This window comes from Lepisma saccharinum, chromosome 24 (assembly GCF_977018435.1).
Source record: "Lepisma saccharinum chromosome 24, izLepSacc3.1, whole genome shotgun sequence".
Lineage (NCBI taxonomy): Eukaryota > Metazoa > Arthropoda > Insecta > Zygentoma > Lepismatidae > Lepisma > Lepisma saccharinum.
In genome coordinates, this window is record NC_139252.1 from 54,333,240 (window position 1) to 54,357,764 (window position 24,525).

The 24,525-nt window shown below is 37.9% G+C and overlaps 2 protein-coding genes across 2 annotated transcripts in view; one reads left to right on the forward strand and one right to left on the reverse strand.

The window, feature by feature from the left end:
• Positions 1-24,525, reverse strand: part of Adsl (adenylosuccinate lyase) — a 521,028-nt gene that overhangs the window by 70,319 nt on the left and 426,184 nt on the right. The gene's annotated exons all lie outside the window — the stretch shown is intronic.
• Positions 12,134-24,027, forward strand: LOC145978278 (uncharacterized). Its single transcript, XM_083110797.1, has 4 exons — positions 12,134-12,244; positions 17,834-17,968; positions 22,262-22,420; positions 23,661-24,027. The coding sequence occupies exons 1-4, from the start codon at positions 12,176-12,178 to the stop codon at positions 23,862-23,864; spliced, it is 567 nt and encodes a 188-aa protein (XP_082966923.1). The 5' UTR covers positions 12,134-12,175; the 3' UTR covers positions 23,865-24,027.

Consider the following 24,525-nt stretch of genomic DNA (forward strand, 5'->3'; position numbering starts at 1 on the left):
TGCTAACAACCTCTGCTCCAGCATACGTAAAAATCTATTCCTTAAAAACATAATAAATAAATAAATAAAGCCACGGACAATTTACCTAGCAATACTCGTGCATTCCACTGTACGACCTATTCATAAGAAGAGGAAATTCATAGAATGTGTAATTTTCTACGATCAATGACGTACGCTCCCCTCAAATTTTGAGAAAGCGAAAATTTTCAACAACATTTAAAACGAAGGTTAAGAATGCCACGTCAGTAGCTACGTCATTCGATTACAATATTTCACCGAAATACATAGTTGGTAAATATTCTGTGGCGATGACAGTTTAAAATACGCAACAAATGTTCACTGAATTTAAGTGATGCTTCCATTTGAACACTAAATGAAGGCATCTACCCCAATATAAGGTTGTAATTGGCTTCAATATGATGGTGAATTTTTGTGAAATCAAACAGTCCATTTCTTCATAAGTTGCATATTGCATTTAGGTTAAATACTCGTATATTGTAATCTACTTAAGTCTCGAACAAAATGAGACGCAGGGACAGATTTTGCAGCAAGGTTGTGAAATGTCCAGGAATTTTAAATAAATTTAATTCCGGTCCAGGAGAGAAAATCAGCAAAGCGTAAATGGGTTCTGAACCGTAAAGAACTCTTTTATCTGTAAAGTATTTCAATTCAGTCCAGGAACCTTTATTCCGGATCAATTTAATTACGGTCCAGGAACATTTTTCAATGAAACTATACGAAACTTGGACCGAATTTAAATTGTGCGAGTAAAAAGGTTCCGGTCCTGTAACGGAAGCCAATAGAATCCATTACAATTTATGGGTTTCTGGACATTTAACAACTCCGTTTTCTAGACATCTGTTGCGTTCTGGGCCTTGTCTCAATTTGTAAACAATCTCCAGTTTTGAGTACCTGATAAGAATTTTACTTGTTTTGGCACAGATGACAATATTAGTTATTGGAAACTTACATTGGACGGTGACATTTCTTCGGAGGGGAACGGAGAGAGAGAGTAATCACGCCAGAAGGTTTGCTGAGGTCTGCAACCTTCTCTGACGTCGTGCAGAGAACCAGTCAGGAGCCAATGAAGAATACGAGAAAGGTACGAGGGTCACTATTTATATTTTGAGCCTCACAATGAAAAAACAGGAATTTGGCATTGAAAACTGCTTTATTGTTTTTCGAAGTATTCTCCTTTATGGTCAATACACTTTTGCATTCGTTCCAACCATTTGTCAAAGCAGTTTTTCCAATCTTCTTGAGACACCTCCATAATATGGTTTTTGAACGCATCAACGGCGTCTTCCGCCGACGAAAATCGTTGTCCACGCAATTTATTCTTGACATTCGGGAACAAGAAGAAGTCATTGGGTGCCAAATCAGGACTGTACGGTGGTGGATGACCCATCAATTCGATTTTTTGACTGTTCATATAGTCGGTTGTTAGACGAGATGTGTGACAGCTGGCATTGTCTTGATGAAGAATGATCCGACGGCGTTTGTTTGTTTTCCGTATTTGACCGAAGACCTCTGGCAAACAAATTGTTGTGTACCATTCAGAGTTGACCGTTCTACGTTCCTCTAAAGGCACAGTTGCCACATGACCAGTTTTCCCGAAAAAACAGGCGAGCGACCAAAAGTTTCGATGTGCTTCGAGCGCGAACAACTTTTGTTGGATTGGGTTCATCTTGAAACACCCATACAGTCGACTGCTGTTTACGTTCCGGCTCATATGCATATATCCATGATTCGTCACCTGTTACAATCTTATATACGTCTTTTGAAGCACCACGATTGTATTTATTGAGCATTTGTTTGCACCAATTGACGCGAGCGTCTTTTTGAGTTTTTGTCAAATTGTGTGGGATCCAACGAGAACATACCTTTCTCACAGCTAAATGATCATGTAATATTTTATATATGCTGGTGGAACTAATGCCTATGGTTGCCTCAATCTCACAGTATGTCACATGACGATCTTGCAGTATTAGGTTTTGCACAGCATCAATGTTTTCTTGAACAACAACTGATTTTGGACGACCTTCGCGAATCTCGTCGGTGAGCGAATGGCGGCCACGATTAAATTCGTTATACCAGCGTTTCACAGTGGCAAAGGATGGGGCTTCATCGCCAAATGTGGAAGTAAGTTGATCGATGCACTCTTGTCTTGATAATCCACGTCGAAAATCGTAAAAAATCATCGCACGAAAATGTTCACGAGTTAATTCCATTTTATTGTTGTCGCGCAATCTCCAAGGCAACATAAACAACACAAATCAAGCTATTGACAAAACATTTGAAGTACGTTATGGTCAATAATGCCAGACGATTCCGTGCAAAAGTCAAATCGCGCCTAACTTCAATCAGTGTTGCCAAGGCTCAAAATATAAATAGTGGCCCTCGTATACTCTGCAGAGCAAGGATTTGTAAAAGTAATTCACGGAGTGGTGACGGAGGAAGGGCCCGTAAGAATTCCTACACCTCGGTATCAGTGCTTCTTTCGGGATGGCGCTGATATCAGTAGCTCGGTTAAGACACCACACGATAAGACGAACTGTCCCGTAGAGAGTTTTAAGGATGAGAGTAACGTGTCAAGCTTTGTCGACTCTTGTTCACGCCGTTATGAAGATGTCGCACGCGTAGTTCCTCAGTTGAAACGGCCAGACGTCACATCAGACTGCGAATCAACGAATGAAAACGAACGCGATAAAATGGCAGATGTTACACTGAAGAATATGGATGACACGTATGGTTCGTTGAACGATAAAATACTTAACTCGCCAGCTGATTTCGATTCGTCTACACTAATTGAAATTCTCTCAGTTGTTAAATCAATCCACTGTTCCGTCTTGGAGCACACAGCCAGACTTGAACAAGTAGAGAAATTTATTTTGTCCTGTATGAAGCCTGGAATGACAAAGAAACAGTTTTCGGCGTCTTCTCGTTTAGCGAAAGTTCGTTCTCGAAAGTCAGCTAAGTTTTCGAATCCCAGAAATGCAATGCATGGTGAAAGCGAGCGACACAACTTGAATGAGGAACAGCAAGAGAGAGAAGAAACAAGTGAGGATCAGCATAGTACATCAACAGAACAAAAAGAGTTTGAAGACTGCTATCACCAAAACGGAACAAGTTTGCAAAGAGCAGCTGCAACTAAATCCATATCGTACTCTCCTGAGAGACTTGAATGTTATCACACCAACAAAAACGAAGCCTCCAAACAGACAAAAATATCAAGGAAGAATGGGAAGGACGTAGACTTCGAAGACAACTGCGCATCGCCGAGATACATTTCACGTTGAACAATTCGTCCAGAGCAAAATGAGCCATCAGTACGTGAAAAGTCAACTGTGTGTAGAATTGAACCGGAGATGTGCGTATTGGAGGATGATAGCAAATCTGAACTCGAGGAAAATTCCACAAATCCGGATTCATTTCTCCGCCAAGCTGAAAGTAATAAGTTGACAGTTATAAATCAGGAAGATCTTTCATACCACTTACCGCAGGAGTCACAGCAAAGCACAGGACTAGTGAAAGACGACGCGTGGGTGGCATTGGGAGGTGTACATTCGCTCGACAACTTGTGTAACAATACAGTCGTGCAGAAAGTGGAACCTAGATCTGCTCGTATGAAACATGCATACTCGCTTACAGAATCATTTAAATCTCATAAAGGAATGCGCGAACAAGCATCTAGGATAGTTACACAAAAGAAATGCGAGAGAAATAAAAATTCACCTCAGTTTCAATCCGTATTAGAACAGAGCCCCGTAGATACTGGAAGGAACTCCCTTCAGACGCCAGTCCCCAGTAAGATGGTGGATTCAACCTCAAATAGATGTGCTCTCAACAATGGTACTAATAGAACAGGTGGTGATGAAATAAAAGGCAGACAAAAGGCATTGGGAGATGTTCACCTGTTGCATCGTGATGAAAATGCTGATCCACCTGACTCAGTCACTGCCGAGATACATAAAACAAAAGATTTGAAAACAGAAAAGATTGCGACACTTACTGAGAAGACAATACAAGAACTCGTACCACAAACGAAACAGTTAGATAAGACGACCCACCAAGCCAAAGTATTTGCTGTTAGTTCTGGAATGATTGATGCCACCGCGAGAGGTGCGATGCGACATAAGTGTTCAAGGCGTTATAAAGACAAAAAAGGCAACAGCACTGAGTCCTCTCCAAGTTCATCATCCACGAAGGCTGACAGTCCAGCTGGCAAGGTTCTTGCTGCAAGGAACAATGACAGACTTTCTTGCGTCTCCCTGGAAAATAAGGTTGATGATGACGCAAGTCCTATACAAATGGGTACAAATGAGAGCTTTTATACTCCAACAACGATAGAAATATTAACTCACAATGACCCAGTCTTTAATGCCAACCAAAACTATGCAAGTGCAGAAAATAACAAACATTTGAATAAACCTGTAGCTGCGGACAACGATATTCCACAATTCGATCCCCTCCACGTACGTTCTGAAAGCACATCGACTAAAAGGTTAGGTTATCATCTGACAAATCGTGAATCGAGAAGGAAATGTCATGATTCTCATCCACAAAGAATTTCCGCGAGAAAGAATGTTAATAAACAAAAGACTGAAGTTGTGGAAAGAAGAGCCACGTTCAAAATACAATCATCAATGGAAAGACCGGAAGGAGAATGGACACCAGGAAGCTATGAAGGAAAACTAAATCTAATGCTGCTGAGAACAGCGCAAACAAACTTGAACGTTTTTTTACAAAAATCAGGAGTTAATTTCTTCGTGGACGAACTCTGAAAAAAAGGCAGGAATAAGGAAATTGAGCCAAGTACAGTGGGATCCATGAGTATTACCGTGCAAATTGTCCATGACTATTTTCATTAATTTTTCTCCTACATCCTATGTGATTTTATGCTATGGATTTTTATGCATGCTGGTAAAGAAGTTGTCAACCGCTTGTTTTGATGACGCAAGTCATTCTTGAAGCTGTTATTGGGTCAAATAAAATACACGAATATGGTGATGGACAATTTGCAAGGTAATACTCATGGATCCCACTGTACAATGCGACTAAGCCGAACAAAATTCTGGATGTCTCATATATTTGTTATCTGGTCAGAAGTACTATTTTGATTTTATGTATAATAAACGGTTACGTTTTTTGTACTTACAATGTGCAATTTGGCACACATTTGTATTTTATGACAGTAGCTTTTCTATTTGTTAAGTTTGTAGTGATTTTTGTTGAAACAAAACAGAAAGCACATGCCCAAACTATTGTAATATGGAAACAACAGGACATATAACTTGGAAACAAAGCTTACCTAATATATACGTATATAGTATAGACCAGAGGTATCTAAGTTACCTTGTTATTTACTATCTACCTGAATTTACAAACCTACAGATAGAGTGGGATGCACAAGTAGGCCTACTGCTTGGCAAATTGTCCATGGATATTTTCATTATTTTTTGTCTTGCATCCTATGTGTTATTAAGGAATATATTGTCACGTATGGCGGTTGTAAGCCCATAGTGTAATATTGCTCATAAATGACTGATGTAGACTCAACAGACAGGTGACTCTGGAAGGTTCTGCCATTGGCTGAGCTTCTGCGCTGGTCGAGCGAGAAGTTTAGCGTGGCAGATCCTTGCCGACTACGAGAGACTTCTGACGTACTGGACACTGGCTGGACAGGCTGAGTATATTGCATTACAGTCTATCGCCCTTTATAGGCCCTCATGGCCGGGTGTAATTTACCTAAAGTCTATTGATTTATTTTGAGTTCTTAAAAGTGCAAGAAAAGGAAATTGTTTTAGTTTAGATTTTTTGGTGGATTGCTCCGGGTCATGTTGGCTGTGGGGGGTTTTGGGCTGGGTTGCGATTTGCTCTGACTCGTGTAGCCTTTACTTACCGACTGCTGACTATCAAATGGGACAAATTAAACTAGGTTAACTGGGAGATAATCCATAGACATTTCTGTTGATTTAATTGTATTTGGAAAGTATAAGTACTAATATGTTTTGTAATAAATATTGGGTTAACGAATATTAAGTTCCAATTGTATACTTTAAGTACCTAATATATGATCATCCACTGCGCCGATAAGACAATCCTCGTCTCACTTCTTTGGTATTAAAGGGGAAACAAGAGACGTAGAGGATTATAAGAGCAGAGCGTGGTTTCATGCTGGTTCTATCTCTGGTACTTATGTACATTTGGCTATCAATATATCAATATTTCTAGTTTGGTTAGACTGTAAATGGTGCGGTACTATGGCTACCTCCCGGAATTATTATACTGTAGATATTACGGGAACAGTGGATGGGAGGAATTTTGGTCCGCCTTTTCCCCCACTTTCTTCAACTCGTAGAGAACATTCTGCTTCGCAGTTGTTAAATGAATTTGTAGGACCCTTACCACACACCCCAGAAAATGCCCAAGGACGACAAAGGGAGGGGGAAGATGTAGAAACGTACGTAAAGGTACCTTGTAAACCTCGGTGGGTGAATAAACGCCCAAGTAAGCCTTTGGAAAGTTCGTCGTCGTCTGATGAAGACGAACGAGTATTATATAATAGGTCCGATTTGAGAAAGTTAAATATGGAAATGGCCAAAGAAAATTTGACTCAATTAATAGCTACCGTACCTATAGTTAAGGAAATTAATGCTGAAAGCCTGTATAGATTTTTGTATGTATTGCAGGGTATTAAAGACAGAAAAATGTTTCCTTCTCACGAGATTATGCTCGCAGTTTTACCAAAATTAAATACTGAAATGGGTAAATTATGGATGAAATGTATAATTGAAAATATCCCTTGGAATGATGTAGTTCAAATGATCTTAAATAAGTATGCAACTTCTATTGGGAGGCAGTATTTATGTAATAAATATGTACTGGGTAATCAAAGAGATAATGAAACTCCCTTAGAGTATTTAGAAAGTAGAGTTCGAGCTGCTAAGATTTTACAGTATGATATGGATGAATGCACTTTTGTAAGTTATCTTGTGGATAGACTTAAACCTCAGTATTCCCAAAAATTGTATCTAAAGGGGATACCTAATACTTTAAATGAATTGCAGAACGAGTTGAAAGTTTTAGAAAAACTTTCTTATTTGTCCAAGGATTTTTGGGGATTACATAATATCGAACGACAATTCAAGGCTAAAGGTCCTGCATTCAAAGACTATACGCCCAAATATTGTCGTAAATGTTCAGCAAGTGATCATTTTGAGCGATGGTGTCCGATGCAGGTGAGAGGTGCTCAATTTGCTTTGCAAGGATTGCGTAGTGACATAGGACCCAGACAAGGTGGTGAAACTAAAGTGACTGCTGTGTTTGTTGACTGTAAAATCAATAATCTGAATTTATTAGCATGTTTAGATTCTGCGTCAACATATAGTTTAATTAGTGAAAGTCTCTTAGAACGAATAAAGACTAGGGGAACTGTTCGAGAATGGGATTTGGATATGCAAGTGATAGTTGGTAACAACAACCTTATGAATATTAATAAAGGAGTTATGTTAAATGTTGGTCTTGGAAATTTATCGTGGACCACAACTTTTCATGTTTGCAAAAACATGCCTTTAGACTTAGTGCTTGGTGTGAGATTTCAGAAACAGTGCCACATGGTGATTAACTATTTAGAACAAATTGTTGGTTTTTCCGGAAGTGATGAGAAAATCCCTATTAAATGGACCTCTGAAAGCTTATGCAAAAATTTTCGTGTTTTACAGAATATAGGTCAAAGACAAAGACAAGATCGTCCTTCATTTCCTGTATGTTCTCCTGCCCAGGGTTCAGCCAGCACAGGCCGAGGTGTCGGAGCTCGGTCTTATCAGCGCACGAGAACTGACCAAGGTCAACATGTAGCTTTCCAGCAGGCAGCAGGTGCGAACCAGGAAAACTTCGTCAGAAATGTAAACAATGGTGAGAACTCCTTTCGGAGCCAGTCCAGGACTTCGTGGAGGCCACGAGAGAGAAGGCGTGGACTCGAATCCAGAGCTTCTGATGTTTCTGGCGCATCTTTTGGACAGTTTGCATTAGAGGATACTGAACAACAGTTATGTAAGTTGAAAAGTGAATTTTCTGATGTTATTACTTCTAAGCTAGGACGCTTAAAGAACTTTTCGTATAAAATTAAATTATATGATAATGTTCCGGTACATCGGAGTCCATATTTTGTTCCACCATCTAAACAACAAGAACTAGATGGAGTGATTACTGAATTATTAGAACAAAACATTATTGAAACATCTTCGTCACCGTACGCAGCACCTTGCTTTGTAATTCCTTCTTCAGGGGGGACTAAAAGACTTATTTGTGATTATTCTGCAGTGAATAAGAAAATAATCTATGATGCGCACCCAGTGGCTAATATGGAAGAAACTATGGCTCAATTGAGTCAGGGGAAGGTATTTTCTGTTATTGATTTGAAAAGAGCGTTCAACCAAGTAAACTTGGATGAATCTAGTAGAGATGTAACAGCCTTTGTAACTCCTAATAATCAGTATAGATATAAGGTCATTCCATTTGGCATTAGTATTGGGCCAAGTTGCATGTCACGAGTTATGAACAAAGTTTTTCATGATTATAAGGGAAGGTTTTTACATTTATTTTGTGATGACATAATTGTTCATAGTGCTAATGAGAAAGAACATCTGGAACATTTACGTTTAGTACTGCAGAGATTACGTGAATATGGGTTAACGATTTCCCCCAATAAAAGTTGTTTTTTGAAAAGGAGAATAAAATTCTTGGGATTTATTGTGGGGCAAGGAAATTGTGAAATGGATCCAGACAGAATTGAAGCTATTCAAAATCTCCCTTCGCCGAGAAATTTAAAAGGATTATTATGATTATTGGGTACCTTAAATTTTTAATCTAGATTTATTCCAGAGTATTCTACTGTGGTAGCTCCCTTAAATGAAATCCGGACACCCAAAATAAAGTTTCATTGGGGTTCTAGGCAACAAGAGGCACTAGAAAAAATTAAAACTCTATTTAGAGTACATGTAATTTTGAAATTGCCTGACTTAAATAAACCGTTTGTTATTCAACGTGATGGGTCCTTGAGAGGATTCGGCTCTTGTCTTTTGCAAGCTGATGAAAATAATAATTTGAGACCAGTGGCGTTCTTTTCTAAAAGATTAAAAGAAGTTGATAGAAAACGAACAATTTATGAGATTGAACTTATAAGTTTAATGCAAGCCATATCACGTTTTGAATACTGTTTGAAAATTCAGCCATTTATTATTCAATTAGATAATATGAGCCTTAGTTATATGGTTAAACAATCTAGGAAATATTCCAAATATGCGAGATGGATGGAGAAACTCTCTTGTTATAAGTTTGAAGTGGTGCACATACCCTCTAAGCAAAATGTGACTTCTGATTTATTATCTCGTATGTATGATTGGAGAGATTATCACACGGAAGAATTAGATTCTGATTATGTTAGTAATGTTAATTTGGCCATGTTGGTAAACCCATTTCATGCCGATACCTTGAAGAAAGAAATGTTGAAAGATCAGGAATTAGCCAATATTATGAGACAAATGGAGCAAGGTATAAATTTCCCAAATTATAAATTGCATCGAGGTTTCTTATACAAAAGAACTAAAGCCAAGAATTTTCCTTATAGGATCTGTGTACCAGATAATTTGAAACATCCTTTAATATTATATTATCACACTAATATGCGAACAGGATCTCATGGTAATTGGTTGAAAACACTTAAGCGTCTACAGAGACACGTTACTTGGGAACATATGTCTCAGGATGTTAAGGATTTAGTTCAATCTTGTGATGTATGTCAACGAGCTAAGTGTAAAAACACAACCCCTGAAAATATATTAACGTCTGAAATTGTAACAATTCCTATGAAAAGGTTGTACATAGATATTTGTGGACCATTACCTGTATCTAATGGTTATAAATATATTTTTGTTGTGGTAGATGGAGCATCAAAATTTTGTATATTTGAGCCAATTAGGAAATTGAGTTCAAAGGTATTGATTGATAAATTAGATCATATTTTTATGACTTATGGCTATTGTTATGAGATTGTATCAGACAATGCGTCATATTTTGTATCAGATGCATTTACCAGTTATTTATTTAACCATGGAATTCAGCATATTAGATTATCTGTTGGCAATCCTCAGGCCAATTTAAGTGAAAGATACATACGTACTTTGAAAACTGCCTTGAGATGTTATTATTCAGCAGATCAAACTAAATGGCATGAAGGTTTGAAAAGGATACAGTATAGTTTAAATTGTTCATACCATCATACATTGAAGTATACTCCGTCGGAATTGTTTTTGGGACGACAATTGTGGGATCCATTGGAAGTCCAATGGCAATTATCTGATATGGATTTTAATGTAGCAGATGGTAATTTGCAAGATAAATGGAAAAACGCTATCAGAAATATGCAAAGGGAATGGGAAAAAAGAAAACAATTGTATAAGAAGCGATATGCACCCATAACGTTTCAAGTCAATGACAAAGTATTAGTTAGGACTAAGATTAAATCTTCCTTAGAGGACAAGATAACTAAAAGTCTTTCTAATATGTACGAGGGTCCATATTTCATAAGTAAATTTCTAACAGAGAATTCAGTTCTGGTTAAGAAAGTTGATGATGACAAGGTATGTTCCAAAGTACATGTACATAAATTGAAAAGATATTTGGAGCCCAGGAGAGGCAATAATAGGTAATTTTATACATGGATCGACAAGATCTCTGACTATGTAAGGTTAATTAAGGATTCTCCCATTATATAAATGTAAATTATTGTAGATTTGGTGTAGGTTGCCTGTATTATAGTAAGAATGAATGGTTTATGTTTGTAAACTTGTACTGGTACCAGTTTGTTTTCTTTTTCTTTCTGAATATTTACAGGCGATGGAGTTGGAGGGATGACATGCGCAAACCCCTATAACTATTACGAAACCTCGCTCTAAAGCTTGAAACTTGGTTCTGTAAGAAGAGTATGTTTGAAATGTGAATTCTAAAACGATATGTGTAACTAGTAGTACACTATGTGCTAGAACATTGTAATTTTTGGGGGAGAGGTTGTTTTGTAAGCCCATAGTGTAATATTGCTCATAAATGACTGATGTAGACTCAACAGACAGGTGACTCTGGAAGGTTCTGCCATTGGCTGAGCTTCTGCGCTGGTCGAGCGAGAAGTTTAGCGTGGCAGATCCTTGCCGACTACGAGAGACTTCTGACGTACTGGACACTGGCTGGACAGGCTGAGTATATTGCATTACAGTCTATCGACCTTTATAGGCCCTCATGGCCGGGTGTAATTTACCTAAAGTCTATTGATTTATTTTGAGTTCTTAAAAGTGCAAGAAAAGGAAATAGTTTTAGTTTAGATTTTTTGGTGGATTGCTCCGGGTCATGTTGGCTGTGGGGGGTTTTGGGCTGGGTTGCGATTTGCTCTGACTCGTGTAGCCTTTACTTACTGACTGCTGACTATCAAATGGGACAAATGAAACTAGGTTAACTGGGAGATAATCCATAGACATTTTTGTTGAATTAATTGTATTTGGAAAGTATAAGTACTAATATGTTTTGTAATAAATATTGGTAAACGAATATTAAGTTCCAATTGTATACTTTAAGTACCTAATATATGATCATCCACTGCGCCGATAAGACAATCCTCGTCTCACTTCTTTGGTATTAAAGGGGAAACAAGAGACGTAGAGGATTATACGGTACAGAGGCTGGCAGCAGCTTGTTTGGCGTTTTGTCTCAATTCTTGAAGCTCTCATTGGGTAAAATAAAGTGCATTGATTGATTTGGTGTTTTAAGTCCACTTTATGCACATTAAGCTACAGTTTAAAGTAGAATCGAAACCACTATATGCCTCCACTGGGCATCGAACCCGGGACCCCTTGATTACAAGGCGACGACGGTAAAATAAAGTGCATGAACATGGACAATTTGCTTATTAATACTTATGCATCCCAATGTACACCTAGTGTCAAAAAGTGAAGCGAATTAGACGGGGGCCTTTTTCTATCTGCATGGTGCAACACTTGTACACAGATGTATTCGTTTCATGGATAAATTCACCTCCTACGTCATTACAAGAAAACAACCTATCTACCCAACCTCTATACTTGATTAACCTTGGATTTTAGGAAGCAGATTTTAACGACGAAATATGGAAAAGAAAGCTGATAAACCAGAGACTGTGAAAGAGAACGTTGCTACAAATCTCCCATTGGCAGAAGTAAGTCTTGATATTTTTCTGTGTTTATTTTGTAGTAGGTGCCTTAATTAATATAAATTAACTGTGACAGTGCAACTGAAGAATGTATCAATAAACAAACTGCCGTGTATGTATGCATGCATGTATGTGTGTGCCAGTGTGTCTTTTTGCATGTAAAGCACTCTAGTTAACTTGAATATGTGTGTCATTACCTTAAGAAGAACATAACCGTTTTCCGTAATCATGTTTGTTCTGTGTCGCTTTCTACCTCTTAGGTCAAACGTGACGATGATGGATAATGGGACAAACCACGAAATTGATTCAACACTAATTAACAAAATTAGAGTTTGTTAAAAGAAATGGTACGACTTTACTATACCGGAGACACAATTTTTTACATTGCTAACGTACTCTTCTGCATTGCGGAACATTTCTTTAGGTGAAATAATGAATTTATAACGAAAATAATGTCTATTTCTTACATTAACGAGTACTTACTGTTATTTCTTATTTCCAACAAACCATCCACGGGTAGCCCCAAAAACCATTGACGCTAGCCCAAAAATTCACGATAGCCCCACGAACCATCACGGGGACGAGGTATGCCTACTAGGTTAGGTTAGGCCTGTTAGGTTAGGTTCCATTAGCACTCCTTTCGTTCAATTTAGCATATACGGACAACATCATGGCGGCAGCAGCAATAGCGCATCGGAAATAGTTTTTCGTAGAAAACCACATATATCCGCATTAAAATGGATCAAAACTACATTCCCGAACATCAACAACACTACAGAAAATGATTTGCGTAAGTACTTTACTTTCTCCTGTAAATTTGAAGAAATCCGTCTCCGGTATAGTAAAGTGTTACCAAAGAAATGTTAATCTTCATTTTCAACTGTAGCGATCTACGTATACTTTTATCACTTTTTGTATTTGAAAATATGTGGTTAATTATGATTTAATGAATATTGATCTCAATATCTTGATGGGCCATATCAGTGACAAATTTAACAAACAACTTGGAATTCGTGCACGAAACATTCTGCATGATTGGTTGAATTGATTTATTTAAAAACACTAAGTTGCTGACAAAGGCAGTTTATATAAAGATTGAAGAACACTTTACATGTAACGTTTTAACCCTGTATCAGAGTCTTCCTCACATTAAGAACTAAACTAAAATGAAGAAATACACAAACAGACAATATATATATACACATAGCAGGGTGACTAGCCACATAATAACACACCATGTTGACAGTCCTTATCTTGGACGAATTCTCTCTAGATTTATCTTCTACTATGTATTGTATGAACTGCCTTGGTCAGCAACTTAGTGTTTTTAACCCTTGACTGGTGTGGTGGATCTTAGTCCTGCTAGTAGTGTGGTGCGGGTTAAAATGACCCAGGGTTTCTTTTCTTTACTTTGAGAGTATATGATCAAATAATTATAAAATTCATTTTTTATTGATTACATTAATGTTAATTAAGTATACAAAACATATTTCTGCTTAAAATTCTTCGCACTAAAATATTCAAAAAATTATCAACTATTATTTACCATTTCTTTCTTATTTACAGAGACTGATATTTTTCTTGAAAATTCTGAACTCGCTAATGTTCAAGATAATTGTTCAGTATACGGAATTAAGAAAACAAACATGAATAATAACACTGACATTCATAAATTGTTTATGAATTGAAAAGTTCTTTTTTTTTTCTGCATCACTTAACTTGGGTCACAATATATGCAAAATCTCACAGTACACACCACACACAGGCCGTTTGCACTTCTCACAAGCTCAGAATCATCACTTTCAATTTCCACATTATCATCTGACTCTTCATTTTCAATCAAACGACGTATAGCGTCACAATCGTTGGCCAATTTTTTGTTCACGTCTCGCGCCATAGCATCAAACCTCACAAAAAAAGATAACGTAAACGATGTGGTGTGGGTCAGATTGACCCGAACTTGCTATTATACGAAAACAATCAACTGCACATGTCAGGTGGCAATTGCTGTCAATTCACACTGCAACGATAAACAACCACTGAGAACCAGAGTCCCGTACCGGGAAAAACAAACTATAGAAACGAAAATTCACGCTCGCCAGCGTTTTGAACCACACCTATGGAAACAAGGCTTAATTACAACCTTTGTCAGAAAAGTTCCAGGACTGATTTTTTATTCCTTACCTATGATATTGAAACACAACAAATGAGTGTTATTCAGTTACCTGATGTGTGTTCTGAATAAACATGGCCTTGAAGTGTTTTCATGTAAACTCACTAGGTGGCAGGTCTGTGCTTTGCAACCCACTGTTCGGCTTGTTGGCACATTTAGTTGGAAGTTACTCGAGTGACGTGAAGGACGTGGATTCTGAGCAGAGAGTTAACATTAAGTTTTCTGTTAAGCTAGGAAAACCTCTAGTGAAACATGGAATATGATACAGCAAGTATATGTGACAAGGCATTATCGAGAAGCCATGTCTTTCATTGGCACAAAAGGTTTTGGGAGGGCAGAGATTCAGTGCAAGACGATCCAAAGACAATGTTGATCACATTTTTTATGCTAAAGGTTTGATGCACCATGAATATCTGCCTGAAGGATAAATGATAAATCAAAACTTTTATACTGACGAGCTGAAACGTTTTTGTCAAGCAATTTGGCGGTGCCGTCCTGATTTGTCGGCATCTTGGCAGTGGTTCTTATTGGACGACAATGCAAGGCCCCATATTGCTTTATGAGTACAGGAAAATCTGGCCAAGCATCGTATCCCTGCTCTACCACATCCCCCATATTCACCCGAACTGTCGCCGTATGATTTTTTTTGTTTACCCCCATGTGAAAAAGCCGCTGAAAGGGAAGTGTTATGAAGATCTTGTAGCAATCCAAACAGTTTTGCGACAGATGTGCTGAGAAGCATCCCGGGTGAAGCTTTCTCTGCTTGCTTCCATGACCTTTAGAAACGGTGGCAGCTGTGCATAGGTAGTCGAGGGGACTATTTTGACAAGGCGTAGGACCATTAGTCCGTAAGTTGAATAAATTATTATTTACGAGCTCAGTCCTGGAACTTTTCTGACAAAGGTTGTATATTACCATTGATTTACTTTACTTCGCCTTTCTGCCACTTTTGGCTAATCGTGAAGGTGAGGGAGAAGAGTGATGAAATGAAATGACAATCACAAACACACATGGACAGCAAGTCCCACCACAGAGAATTATACTGGTCGAGAGTCCAGACGTCACAGGCCGAATGACTGAGTGGAGTGTACAAAATGCAGTCAGGGTGAACACCCAAGGATCTCACTTATCGCACAAAGCTTAACTAACCCCCGCTTTTAGACTTCTGCAGTTTTTCGGGGCTTGACCAACAATGTATTATTTTTGCTAACAGAACTAAACCTAACCTAACAACCAAGGCATTTAGCCTAACAATGAATGCGTTTCGGCAGAAGGCGAAGGCGGGGAGGTTGCTTGAAACTTGTGCGATGGGTGAGATCCGTACAACCCAACCGCCAAAGAAATAGTAGGCAAATTGCGCATCAACATGTTCATTCAGTCTATTTAGTATCTACTGCAATGTGGTGATGAATCAAAAAGCTCAACAAGTAGAGGACACAACAACATAATTCAATTCCTTAAAACAACACAGGATGTAGCATAAAAATAATTAAAATAGCCATGCACTACTATTATCTTTTCCATTGTTTGTACTAGGTGGAAGAGAGGTAGACATTCGGGTGACATCCGGAAAGGAAATCCCTCACACCCCGCATGCTGTATGAACTATACCTGATCTAGAATAATAGCTTTCAGAAGTAATGATAACTGTATCAAATGAGCAACTGTAACTCTGTTACTTTCCAAACACTGACACACGCACCACAAAAACCTGTATACATTTAATTCGTTCATGTCCACATTTTTTCACTGAAAGACACACAATGTAAGCTTGGCAGTGTCCGAAAGGTGCAAGACTTGAAGCGAGCATACTTCGAGTATGGTCTCGCAGTTCAGTCTTGAAGCTTTGGACTGGAAGTGAAAGTCTCCCGAATTGCACTTCGACTGCAGCGCCAAATACGACCAATAGATAAAACTGAGGACACGTTGTTACTCGCGGTTAGGGACAGCAAAATATAACTTGCCAAACCTATTTACATGCTTGTTTATGCTATCATATGCTTACGTGGATAGGTTAGGCAGGCCAGGATTGGTCAAGTGTTCTTACACATACATTTCCACACATTAGAAGAACTTTAACCAACAACTTGCTAGCCCACCCAATGGGACCAACTCATGTAAATGGTTTGTCAAAGTGGAATAGAGATGGCAGCACGAGGTGTGCAAGGTTGAAGATTAACACAAGATACGCGAATGGCTGTGTAAATTAGCGCAAAGTGATTTGGAAAGATGAAAAATAATAGAATCCATTATAAGAAGATAAAGAAAAGATATAAAAACAATAAATTAATGTAAATACTTAATAACTTAAATTGGTGATCATGTGTAAATGTATCAGAAATCTAAAGAAGTGAAAACACTGATATAAATTCGTGTCTTCTAACAGATCTCGAATCTATTGGCTTGATTTACCATCCCCATAGTGGAAATTTTGATTGCATCAGTGGCGTCGCGAACCACATTACCCTTGGTTGCGCGTCACAACCGTTTCACCTACTTGGCTGCGCGTATCAGTCGTCTGGCACCAAGTATACACTTTGTTGCACTTATTTAGTGTTGGCGCGTTCCAGTCGTAGCCTCAAGGAAGGAGTTTAGGATATTGCCCAAAGCTCGAGAGAAGAGAGCGGGGGAAAAGAATAAAGCAATTCCTAAATCGTCGAAGAACAGAAATAGGCAGCGAACACGTAAGCCTCTAGGACTTGGTGTAAATGAAGAGAAAGTGAGGTGTTATCAGTTTGCGAGAATAGAATTTAGTGAAGAAGGAAAACCTATGTATGAAGATACCACAGAGACTGGAATAAAATATCCACGTTCCAGGAATTACATAAGAGTCCAGAAGGAAACCCACATCCGAATTCTCACAAAGAAAATAGTCCAGATCAAAATTCTCACAAAGAAGGGAGTCCAGAAGAAAGCATACACGAAAGAAGATTATACAAATTAGAAAGAAGAAATACATTCATAAAACATACAAATTGAATGTAAATAAGAATCAGAAAAATACGTAGCTCATTATGTAAATATCGAAATCCATGTATCCTTGTTTAGATAATATAATCGTTTAAACGTCTCCATTGGAAGACTTACTGTCTGGTTTCATTCTCAAACAAGAACCCTAGCCTGAAGATATTTTAGCCGTGGTATAATATTAAGATTTATGTACCTTGCACAAATAGAGGTAGCAGTTGCTGGCCTTCTACCTCCCTGATTTTAAACAAATGGACAAGGTATGCGGAAATCACGTGACCTAGTCAGCAACGATCTGTGCACTTCTGCACTTGGCGCTTTCGAACTGTACTAGGTGACGTCACTTCCGTCAAGAACATACTTCAAGTCTGTAATTTGTATCTTTCGGACAGAGCCAGTTTCTCACCATTGACTTGTGTCGTGCAGATGACACCGAAAGATATATTTCTTTACAGGGTGGTTCTGAAACGGCAGACAGAGGAAACTCCGACCGAGAGCTCGTCCCCATAGTTCGGCAACACTCTCCTTCGCTCGCCCTGCTGACTCCACCGCCACCCAAGTTTCGCTTCCACATAAAATTTGTTCAGCTTGTGAGTATATTGATTGCTTTAATTGAACTATCCTCTGGCATGTAGGTATTGTGTATAATCCGAGGCGGAACTACCATGATTTCATGGGTTCGAATCAAAGGTAAGGTATGATCGTGTCCGACTCCGAAAGCTGCAAGACAGTACTTGAAGCGAACACTCTTCGAGGACAGACTCGCAGTATTTGCCTGAATCGGAAATCTTTCGAATTGCACCTCGACTGCAACGCCAAATACGATCGGTAGGAAAAACTAAACACACATTGTTTTCCCCGCATTTTAAACATGTGTTTCTCACCATAGAAATCACATCTAACTAACTCTCTAGCCTTCTTAAACCCGAAGGTTCATGGCTGCAGCAACACAAGCCTTCCATCTTTCCCTATCTTGAGCAAGATCTATATACTCTTTTACATCCCTACCGATTTCCCTTAGGTCCATCTCAACGTTGTCCCTCCACCTTCGTCTTGGCCTTCCTACAGGTCTCTTACCATCAGGTTTCCCAACAAGAATCCTGTAAACTCCTCTTTCCTCTCCCATTCGTGCCACATGGCCTGCCCACCTAAGTCTTCTTAATTGAATTATTCTAATAATATCTGGACATGAATATAAATTATGTAGTTCTAAATTATGTAACCTTCTCCACTCACCTGTCTCCTCATCCCTTTTAGGTCCAAAGATTTTCCTAAGAATCTTATTTTCAAATACTTTCAATTTGTGTTCCTCTTTCAATGTTAGGGACCAAGTTTCACACCCATATAATACTACAGGCAAAATTACTGTTTTGTATATTTTAACTTTTAGTTTCTTAGATATTAAACGGGAAGACAAAAGTTTATGAAGAGAGAAGTAACATGCATTTCCTGAATTAAGCCTACTTTTTATTTCCTCTTTAATATCATTTTCATTTGTTAATATTACTCCTAAGTATTTGAATTTGGAAACTCGTTCAAACGAGTTGTTATCAATAATTAGATTTTGATTATTACCTAACACCTGGTTTCGGCCTGTAAGCATATATTTAGTTTTCTCTTTGTTAACTTCCAAACCTATCTCTTTAGCAGTTTTGAAAAATATTTTAGCATTATTCTTAATTGTATTCACATCATCCCCCAGTAAGTCTACATCATCTGCATATACTAACAACTGAGTCACACCATTTAATTTTAGTCCTTCTTTAGTTTCTTTTACCTTCCTAACAGCATATTCTAAGGCAAAATTAAAGAGCAATGGATATAATGCATCTCCTTGTTTTAACCCATCATGAATTGTAAATTTGTCAGACATATTAATACCCACACGAATTTTACTTTCTGTTTCACTGGTGCATATTTTTATCATACTAACAAGCTTCTTAGGTATTCCAAACTCTACTAATATATTATATAATTTATCTCTTTTGACCGAATCATATGCTTTTTTTAAATCAATGAATAGCTGATGGACATTTTGATTATATTCCCACTTCTTTCAAGTGTCTGTCTGATGTGAAAAATCTGATCTGTAGTTGATCTGTTACGTTTAAATCCACATTGATAATCACTAGAGCCCGGAAGTTCAGGCATTTATTTTCGTTAAAATAGGCAAGCAAAATGCATTTATAATGTGGTAAATAGGCACTAAAAATGAAAAAAGGGCAAAATAAACCGAAAAAAGGCACATTTAGAAGTCGCTTACTTTTATCTATAATTTCTGGCAAAATGTTAAAATCTACATTGGGAAGAGCATTTCAATTTTCTCCGTCTTGATTGCACATAACTACAAGGTGCTTTTTAAGTTCTCAACATTCATTGATAGTCGTCTGTCAGAGAGAATGTTTTTCATAATAGAATATGATCTTTCTACATCGACAGAAGTTATTGGAGCATACATATAACAAGCTAATGTAGCTGGACTCATTTTGGTAACAGCATTTTCACCTTTTAGAATATCACAAATTGTTTTCAATTGTTTCAAGTCCTCATTTGCACTCACTACCCGTAAGCACTTTTCCTCAACAGCTGACCCCTTTTCTCCTGGCACTTCCATCATCTGCAGCATAGATTCCTCGAAGATTTTCATGGATGCTATAATTGTAATTGTCTCTGGCAATGCACCATAATGTGCAAAAGTAAACTTGAATAGCACAGGAGTTTTTTTCACTTCACGAATTGAAGCCGCTTCATTTTCTGGAAGAGCATCGATCACCTCACTGACTTTTTGAAGGTTGTTAGCATAATATATAGCTGCTGATATCCAGGTTCCCTATCTCGTCAAGACTGGTTGCTGAGGTAAACTAAGCTCAATCGCAACTTCCTGAAATTTTCGGGTTCGAGAGGGAGATTTCAGAAATATTTTCTTTGTGTTCGAAATCAACCTGTCCACTTCAGCAGTCAATCATGCACAAGAAATGTTAACCGAAAGCCAATATCCTAACTCAGCATGAAATACTTTTTTCTCACACTTTTCTCCTTCAGCAATGTTGAAACATGCGTGAGTTCAATATTACTTAAATAAGGTGAAAATTATTCACATAATAAACGGAAGAAAAATAAATGCCAACAACGTTTTTTGGGAGAAAAATAATTTATATACACATTTCTTTAAAAAAATGTCAAATTTCATTGAAAAAGGCAAAAAAAGGCATTAGCCTATAATAAAAATAGGCAGTGGGGTCCCAAATAGGCAAAATGAAAAAGCTTCCAAAACATTTGAAACAACATAAGAAACGTATATCCTGAAAAAATTTATCAATATATGCAGTAGATAAAAAGAGGCATTTTGCCAAACTTCCGGGCTCTAATAATCACCTATAATTTCATTAGCATATGGGGTTAGTCTTGTTAAAAGAATGTTAGACAATATTTTGTATGTTGTTGAGAGTAGAGAAATTCCACGGTAATTATTGCAGTTCATTTTATCACCTTTTTTAAACACAGGAATAATTATGGATTCTTTCCACTGTTGAGGGATTTCTTCTGTATTCCATATTAAACAAATTAATTTATGAATTTGACATATTAATGAATTTCCACCATATTTAATTAACTCAGCTGGTATTAAATGAATGTCAGGTGCTTTGTTATTCTTTAGCCTTTTAATAGCATCTTTAACTTCAGTCAAGTTAGGTTCTGGAACTAAAGGTTCTGCTGTGTGGACTTCATTTACTTCTGATTTATCTCCTACATGAACATTTAAAAGGTCATTAAAGTAGTTCTTCCATCTATTTACAATATCGCTTGGGTCAGCTAGAAAATCACAGTCTTTATCTTTTATCAAGTTTACTTTAGGTTGCCACCCCTTTCTAAACTCATTTACACCTTTATATAAATCTCTGATATTTTTATTTTTGCTTTTCAAGTAATCTCTTTTTTTACTTCTAAACGTGCTGTTAACTTCTCGCATTATTCTATTATAATTGCTTAGATTTGTATCATCAGAGTTATTTAACCACCTAAGTCTAGACTGATTTCTTATTTCTATTAGATTATGACATTCATTATCAAACCATGGCTTACTTTTTCTTGGTTTATGGTATCCTATACTTTCTTTAGCTGCTGATTCTATTGCATTACGTATGTGCTCCCAATTCTTATTTACGTCTGTTTCATTTATAATTTCATCATCATTTAAATCCTGCAAAACATCAAATCTATTTGACAGTTTAATTTGGTAATCTTTCTTAATTCTTTCATCATTAAATTTTCCTGTATCAAATTTTAGAACTTTTAGATTTTCTTGCTTATGATTTATCACTGAGAGTCTCTCTCTTAATTTAGCAATTACTAAACAATGGTCACTGGCACAGTCAGCACCTCTATGTGTACGAACGTCAATTATACTAGTATGCCTTATCTTATCAATGAGAATATGATCTATCTGATGAGTTTTACCATCTGGAGAAGACCAGGTATATTTATGGATATCTTTATGTTTAAAAAATAGAAATCACATGGCATTTTGAAAAGTTCTTATACTTCCACACATTAGAGGAATTACAACCAATATCTGGTTAACTTTCGACTTCCACGATTTCAAACAAGTGGAAAACTACACGAATCAAGTAAACAAGTCTGCAATCTCGAGTGCTGCATGCTGCGGATGAACAAAAAGTGCACAGGCGGGTGTTCCCTCCTTGTTAGTTTTCAACCCTCATTCCTCCACCAAATACATGTTGCTGGGCGATGCTGAGATAATATAATACCCAGATAAACAAAGGGGGTCTTAGTTTCGACTGCCAAGATATGGCAACAGCGCATATTCTACTAGCCGCATAGTTTCATGTCACAGATTATAAATGTTCATTTATCCTTTGCAGGCTTTCGCAACAACCAATGTCGGCTTGTTCCTGAAACAGTCTATGCACCACAGCCCGTACGAGAGTTTCGCGGTGCCGGCCATTTTGGGAACCTTCTTTATTGTCCCCCTGATGTGCATGCTGGGATACATGCTGCAAGAGAAGATCCCAAACTTCATGGTAAGTGAGGACAATAATTTGATACCAGGATTTGAGATTCAGGATCCAGGATCGGGTACTGGAGATGAAGAATCGAGAACTGGCGATAGAGGACAGATTTGGGATCTATGATTTAAAATTTTGGATACAGGTTTAGGGTTTTAGGTTAGTATAGGATTTTAGCTTAGTAAATGAGGGTTTGTAATCCAGGATTTAGAATTCGGGATATAGGATCGGGGATTTAGGAGATAGGATCGAAGATTTAGGATTAGGCGTGACTCGAACCCGGGACCTGTGGCGTCATAGCTCGATAGTCTAATCACTTCATAAAGGGGCCCGGTTCAAGTAGCTGGAAAGAGCTCCTAACAAGCACATAACACCGGTAATCCTCAGCGGATCTTGAAAAATCCCCTGATACGAATTCTACCGGAAATCGTATGAAAAATAAAGCAAACTCAGCCTTATTCTAAAACACCGTTAACGACAGACGCGATCTCGTCAACGGTTTTAACGATCGGGAATTCGAAACCACATAAATAGTTCGAGAGAACATTTTCCCAGCTCCAGTTGTACTCAGAAATTTATCGCCCTAAGAGTCGTTGCCTCCGATTTTATCAATTGTTACGTAAAGAGTTACTAAGGTTGCCCTACTAAAGAGTTTATTTCAGGACCGTGCCGTCTACGGATTCAGCGAGACGATCTTTACATTGAGATCTACAGTTAGACAAACGTTTTATTACTCTCACACTCCTAACAGACCAGTCAATTGAAAAGTGTTTAAATTGAATGTTTAAGAGTTCTTATTTCAACCCTTTTGGTTGTTTGTGTTTTACCGTTGTTTTCCAGGGGTGTTACCCCCAAGATATAAGTGTACCTCTCGCAGCCACTACCTCTCGCCCATAGCCTGAGAATTGATCCCCAATAAAAGCAGGTGCGCGTTTATACTGTATAGACGATCGGGAAGTTGGGATAGATCGTAGATTTGGGATTAGGGGTAGAAGATTGTGGATTTGGGATTAGGGATATGAGATCCAGCATTTACGATTCGGATTCGAACGTCCCTCAACAGCTGTTCGCAGGCGCTGGCACCGGTCTGAAAACAGCGCAAATATCCCTAATGAAGTTGTACTGAATGCAGTAACGGACACTTCTGGGTTGTAACGATTCCATAGAAAGTTAATGGGATCGTTACAACCCAGAAGTGTCCGTGACTGTACATATAAGCTAGTGCATTACTGTATTATGATATTTTCCTTTCTAGGACGGCCTCTTCGACTTGGTAGGAGGGATCCTGTGTATCTTTGCTGCAGGAGTGATCATAGACAGTCTGCATGAGGGAAACGCCTCTCAAAGTCGAAACATCATTCTGGTGAGATGCCTCTTCGCCACGTTCCAAGGACTTGCCTTCTTCAGCAATGTTCTCCGGATAATGATAGAGCTCCACACCTTCAGGCCCTTCACTTAAGACACAAAAATTTCAAGACGACGCCATGTGCCTTCGTCACAGCCCAATCGTCTTAAGGGCTCAATGAAAGGGCAAAATTGGTACACCGTAACATACCCTATTATTTCCTCCTTATTACATTATGTAAATAATTAGAAGAGTTTCAATAAATACATATACATTACCACTGTTTGGCGGACACAATGTAATGTAATTATACTGTGAAAAACACCGGTCGACATTTCGAGAAAATAGTTCAGATGTTTTCAAATCAATAAGGTCGGTATTGCTGCTACAACCATTTTAGTATTCTTCTTCTAAGAGAACCAAACCCAACTAGTAATCTGTGAGCCTAACCTAACGACCACAGATTATTTACCACCCCAAAAAGCTACCACCCAATGAGCATGCTTGAAAAAGTTGTAGCAGCAATCACTACCAATCAAATGTTTTTGGGAGTATTTTGAATGCTGATCATAGAAATAACATTCATTTGTTCCCATCACGTCAGAAATTTTCACATTTTCACAATCAAAATTCTCACATTCGTCATTACATTGCATTTATTACGCAACGCAACAAAAGAGAAATTTCAGTTTCCAAATCAATAAGTGATTCTGGAAGTATTTTCAATGCTGGTCACGGAAATTCCATGCATTTTTTTGCGTCACGACGGGATTTT